This window comes from Protobothrops mucrosquamatus, unplaced genomic scaffold, assembly GCF_001527695.2.
Source record: "Protobothrops mucrosquamatus isolate PMUCROS unplaced genomic scaffold, P.Mucros_1.0 scaffold3850, whole genome shotgun sequence".
NCBI lineage: Eukaryota > Metazoa > Chordata > Lepidosauria > Squamata > Viperidae > Protobothrops > Protobothrops mucrosquamatus.
The window spans coordinates 67,755-73,606 of record NW_015389800.1 but is presented as its reverse complement, the minus strand read 5'-3'; the positions used below and the strand labels follow the sequence as shown (position 1 = coordinate 73,606).

General features: G+C 50.0%; 2 protein-coding genes across 2 annotated transcripts in view; both read right to left on the bottom strand.

Annotated features, from left to right (window-relative positions):
* Nucleotides 1–4,739, bottom strand: part of LOC107298289 (peptidyl-prolyl cis-trans isomerase A-like) — a 7,236-nt gene extending 2,497 nt beyond the window's left edge. Inside the window, exons 1-3 of the mRNA XM_029286488.1 lie at nt 4,718–4,739; nt 3,498–3,635; nt 322–344 (exon numbers count right to left, since the gene is read on the bottom strand). Of these exons, the coding sequence (XP_029142321.1) occupies nt 322–344; nt 3,498–3,635; nt 4,718–4,739 (183 nt within the window). The remainder of the gene's footprint in view (nt 1–321; nt 345–3,497; nt 3,636–4,717) is intronic.
* Nucleotides 4,740–4,932: 193 nt separating this feature from the next.
* On the bottom strand, nt 4,933–5,577 carry LOC107298292 (GTPase IMAP family member 2-like). Its single transcript, XM_015827665.1, has one exon. It carries the CDS (start codon nt 5,575–5,577, stop codon nt 4,933–4,935), a length of 645 nt encoding a protein of 214 aa, XP_015683151.1.
* Between the last annotated feature and the right edge of the window lie 275 nt (nt 5,578–5,852).

Sequence of the window (5,852 nt, the reverse complement as noted above, 5' to 3'; positions counted from 1 at the left end):
TTCTCACCTGCATCGTCCACAAGGGACGACTCGGGAACTCAACTCCTACCCCGGGCAGCTCACCGATCCCCTTATGCCCAGGGGAAAGGTATCAAGCCGTTTGACAGCTGATGCTGGCTGTCAAAACGGCTTTTACGCTGAAACAGGCGGGAGGCAGCAAACAGCTGCGTCCGACGAAGTCGCCTGCCACCGGAAGCTCCAGAATATCACTATTTCTTATTTCCCCTTTAACTACCTTTATTTAGCCAAATTGGTTTCCCAGCAAAGCCCTGAGCAAAGTCCATTTTTTTTAAATAGTTTCTCTACCTATCTTTTTCATACCTGCCTGAACTGGTAGCTGATTCCTGTCCCAGACCTCAAGGAAGCTTTTACTGGGGAGCCAATCTCGACCCTTGAACTAGAATACCCCATGATTCCCTTATTCCTGATGCAGGGGTTCACTTTGGTTCTATCGGGTCTGGCGCACTGAAGCTCCTAGTGAGACTTCCGCCTACCACCACGGTTTTGGGTCAAAAAGGGACCCACAGAGGACTCTGGATCCCTCACAGAGTACTGGATGCTCCTTTAGGGATCTACCACCACGGTTTCAGACCAAAAAGGGGTCTGTCGAGGACTCTTCTGCTCCCCTGCAGAAGGTACGGGACGCTCTCTTACTGGCTTTACCTTCACTTTTCACCACCGTTTGCGGACTTCAAATGTCCAGGAGGATCTCTGCTTGCTTTCCAGAGGTAAGGGATATTCCTAGCCCAGGGCTTAATTTCCTAACTTGGGGCTTTGCTTACAGGGCCTTACCAGCTGGTTGCCCAAATACAATTCTCTCATTCACTCATTCCATTTTCACACAGCCTCTCCCTTTCCCTAACAAAAGATCCTGCACTCTGGCCAAACCCCCATACTTTCCAGGGTCTGCCACTTGAACAGATCCTTTCTGCGGTTAGGAAAGACCAGAGGGAGCAAAATCCAACTGTGATTGGGAAAATGGTCTTCTCATTCACACACACAGACATACACACATTTCCTTTGCTCCCCTGGGCTTTAAAGTTAAAATTGAGAGGTACTAACCTTCACCTTCTTTCCAAAGCAGCCCTTGAGCTCAAACCCAAAACTCCCTTTACTACCCTGGCTCCACATGGGCAGGACCTGGGAAACCCATCCACAGACACAAGAAGTCTGCTGCCGGCAAGATGGGGCTTACCAATCTCAGTCCATTGGAGAGGTAAACTTGGAGTCCCATCTGGGATGCCAAATTGTTGAAGGAAAAGTCATCATGGTTCAGCCCAAGTCAGGAATAAACAACATGGCGACTGCTTTAGAAAGAAGGTTGCAGTTTATTGAAGAGGAGGGCCAGATGGAAAGATGGCTCTGGAAGAAAAGAGAGTGAGCACGTAGGGGGTGGGTTTTTATATCCTCTGGAGCCTTTTGTTTGGAGTTGTTCCTGTGGCATTAACTTTGACCTGAGCTTGAGTGTACCTTTCTGGTATTCTGATGGTGGTGGGTTAATCCCTGAGTCCTATGGGAGAAGGGCGGTATACAAATTAAATTATCTATCTATCTATCTATCTATCTATCTATCAGTCCTATTATTAAAGAGTTTTAATAATAATAATAGGATTAACCAACCACCAAACTCTTTAATCTAGATTGAGAGCAAAGTCTAAGGTCCAGCTGAAATGCCTATGGGATTTCCTCTTCGCTGACAATGCTGCCGTTACTGCTCACTCTGCCGAAGATCTTCAACAACTTATGGACTGTTTTAGTAAGGCCTGTCAAGACTTTGGTCTAACAATCAGCCTGAAAAAAACACAAGTCATGGGTCAGGATGTGGATCCACCTCCCTGTATTACAATCTCTGCACAGGAACTGTCCATGACTTTGTGTACCTCAGCTCAACTATCTCTTTAGATACTGAGCTGAATAAACGTATTGGTAAAGCAGCCACCACATTTTCCAGACTTACAAAGAGAGTATGGCTTAATAAGAAGTTGACAGAACATACAAAGATCCAGGTCTATAGAGCCTGCGTCTTGAGCACACACTTGTACTGCAGTGAGTCTTGGACCCTTCACGTACGGCAGGAGAGGAAGCTGAACACCTTTCATATGCGCTGTCTCCGAAGTATTCTCGGCATCACGTGGCATGACAAAGTCCCAAATAGCGCAGTCCTGGAATGTGCTGGAATCTCTAGCATGTATACACTATTGAAACAGTGATGTCTACACTGGCTCACACACACATTTCCTTTGCTCCCCTGGTGCCCCTGTGCCCAGACATTTCATGACCCTGTTGAGAATGGCTGATAGTCGGATCTCCTGTATGGAGAACTAGTGCAGGGAAAGCACCCCAGAGGGACCTGAGCCCCAATACAAGGATATCTACAAGAGGGACCTAAAGGCCTTGGGAATGGACATTAACAGCTGGGAATCCTTGACCTCTGATCGTTCAGCCTGGAGGCTAAAGACGCAGCATGGCCTTCTCCAATTCGAAGAGACACTTGTGCGGCAGGCTGAGGCAAAAAGGCAGTCCCGGAACCAGCGGAATCTGGGGGCTGGACAGGGGACAGATTGTATCTGCCCTCAGTGTGGAAGGGTCTGCCATTTTCGAATTGGCCTTTTTAGCCACACCAGATGCTGCCTTAGGACCTCTTTTCAGAGCACGATACCATAGTCTCTCGAGACTGAAGGATGCCAATGAATCCTATTATGTCCCAAAGGTCATATCCTGCTTCCCTGGGGCTGGGGCTGATGACTCTTCGATTTTTGGTGTGAGGGATTGTTGATTCTAGGGATCTAATTAATATTGATATTTGTTGTAATGTTGTTTTATAAGGCTGTTAGCTGCCCTGAGTCCGGTGAGGAGAAGGGCGGGATATAAATCAAATTATAAATAAATAAAATAAATAAATCTTTCTTCCTAATCTCAGTTTCCTGCCTCCAGTCTTTCTGACAAGATTATCACATCTGCATTTCTGCAGACTTGGTTTCTGTTTGGGACAGAGAGACTTGGGGGGGGGGGGGTTGGTTTCTGTCTTTAAAATCCTTTAGGGAAATATATTCTGCCTTTTAAATATTTCCAAGAATATTTCTTTCTCTGGGGGGGGGGGTTGACTTCCCACAATTCAATCATTCAGTCAAAATCTATTTGGTTCACTGAATCTTTCGGATTTCAGCTGTCAACCAACACCACTGAGTCCCACTGATTCACAGATTGAAAATCTGATGGGATTTTTCTAAAAGGTTCAAGATGATCAAGGGATTGGAGGCTGAAGAATACAAAGAACAGTTGGAGGAACGGGGCATGTCTAGTCTAATGAAAAGAAGGACTAGGGGAGACATGATAGCCGTCTTCCAGGGGCTGCCCTAGAGAAGAGGGAGTCAAGCTATTCTCCAAAGCACCTGAGGGCAGGACAAGAAGCAACGGATGGAAACTAATCAAGGAGAGAAGCAATCTGGAATTAAGCAAGAATTTCCTGACTATTTGTTCTGTCCACCTTCCTTGACCCCTTTCGCACTTCAGGGTGGTGGTGTTTGGCTGCAGGATGGACTCAAACACCGGCCGGCCGAGGATGGTGTTGCCTGTGGCGCTCTTCCCGCCTCCGGACTTTCCCACCAGGATCAGCCAGAGTTTGACGTCCTCCGCTGTGAGTTTGGAAGACGACGTTACAAAAAGGAATCGAGATATTTCTCACAACATGTCGGGGTGTCATTGAGCAGGCTAGAAATGGGGACAACTTTGCAAAGAGTCACCCCTGCCCGGAAGTGGTTCAGTGATATTTTCATATGAATCTCCCGGAGTTGCTAAAATGGGCTACTCAGCCATGCAGATTCCCACAACATGCGAATCCCACTTTAGCAGATGTCCGAATATAGCCACAGTGTCCAGCCCCCACGAGCAAAGAGGGAGCCAAGCAAATGGAGTCTGAGTGTGAGGAGGCTCAGGGCTGCTGGTATGTGCTGAGTGACGATGGGTACGGGCGTAACGTCGGAAGGGACCTTGGAAGTCTTCTAGTCGGACTCCCTGCTCAACAGCCTCTATTGCACCACCATGATCGCGGGTGGCCCAGTGGGTAGAATGCAGCATTGCAGGCAAACTCTGCCCACTGCCAGGAGTTTGGTCCACAGAAAAACCCCTCTCCACGGAACCGGTCCCTGGTGCCCAAGCGTTTGGGGGCCACTGTGCTAAGAGACCCGTCCTACGTCAATGTCTCCCTGCTGCCGTACCTTCCATCGTCACTTCTTGTCATTTTCCATCCATAGGACGAAGATGAGCATCAATCACGGAATCTGGAACTGGATAGAAGCCGAGGATGTGTGTTGGTGTGTGCGTGTCTCATCCAGACTGATCTTTAGCTTGTGTTTGACTCTAGATTTCAGGCAGCACCTTGTCTGCCTCAAGATCAGTATATATATAAAGGAGGAGGAGGAGGAGGAGGAGGAGGACGACGATGACGACGACGACGACTGTGCGGTTCCTGGTGCTCTCTGAGCTTGATGGCTTCGTTGCAGACATTTCATGACCCAACTAGGGAACGTCATCAGGGCTAGTGAGGAGTGCTGTTTGTGGCAGCCCCCCAAATATTGGAATGCTGCTATTGTGTCCTCCCCCCCCAGTCCTTTTCTCTAGACTGGCCAAACCCCAATTCCTGCATCCGTTCGTCCAATGTTTTGGCCTCCAGCCCCCTAATCTTCTTTGTTGCTCTTCAGCCTCCCTCCTCACTTACCCGGCGTGGCCTCCTCATGCATGGCTGCCTAGAAGAGTACAAAGGAAACACCGGTCAGACAGGGGTCACGACTCCCAGAGGCCTCGGCGTGTCCAGTGGGGAAGGGAGCCAGCTGCCACCCAGTTTATGCCTAGGAACTGCGGCCTGGTCCCCCACCCCATTCAAGGCATCGCCCAGAAGCTGTTCTGGAGCCACTCAGCTAACGGGGGAAGGGTTCAGATGCTCTGAAGGGACCACTGGTAAAGCCAGTTGACGTAGTGTCTCCCCCCGTTCTCGAAAACGACTCCCTGCACCATCTCCATCAGCTCCGAGACCTGCGCCTGCCACTCGACTCCTGCGGCCATGTTGTTGAAGCCACAGTAGCGGTTCCCACACCTCTGGATCAGCTCCCGCACATTGCGGTTGTCCAGCTTTTGGAGGTACTCCTGCAGGGATTCCCCTCTCAAATCCTCCTTGCGGGTGAAGAGGACGATCGTGTGCCTGGCCGACTCGGCCTCAAAGATATCCCAGACCCGTTTTGCAGCTGTCACATCTTCGGCGGTGAAGCGCCCCACCTGGGTCACAAAGATCAGGGCGTGGGGGCCAGGCCGGGAGAGTTCGACGCAAGCCCTGATCTCATTTTGCACCATCTCACTGTGGTTTTCGGAATTGAAAATGTCGGGTGTGTCGACCACGGAGATCTTCCTGTCCTGCCATCTTCTTTGACCCCTTTGGCACCTCACGGTGGTGGCTTTTCCCCCCAGGGACTCGAACTCTTTCCGGGCGAGGATGGTGTTGCCTGTGGCGCTCTTCCCTACTCTGGACTTTCCCACCAGGATGAGTCGGAGTTCGACGTCCTCCCCTGTGAGTTTGGAAGACATTGTTACACAAAGGAATTGAGACATTTCACCCGTGCCTGGGAAGAAATGTGTGGCCGTGATCCAACATGTCGGGGCGTCATTGAGCAGGCTGGAAACGGAGACAATTTTGGAAAAGAGTCACCCCTGCCCTGAAGCGGTTCAGGGATGTTTTTTTGTGAATCTCCCAGAGCTGCTAAAATGGGCTGCTCAGCCGTGCAGATTCTGACCCCATCCCACCCCATTCCATTCTGTGATGGGCCATAGTGGTGCAGAATGGAATGGGGTGAGGTGGGATG

Coding starts and splice junctions, on each gene's coding strand:
- LOC107298292 (XM_015827665.1), bottom strand. CDS start 5,577: ATGTCTTCCAAACTCACAGGGGAGGACGTCGAACTCCGACTCATCCTG.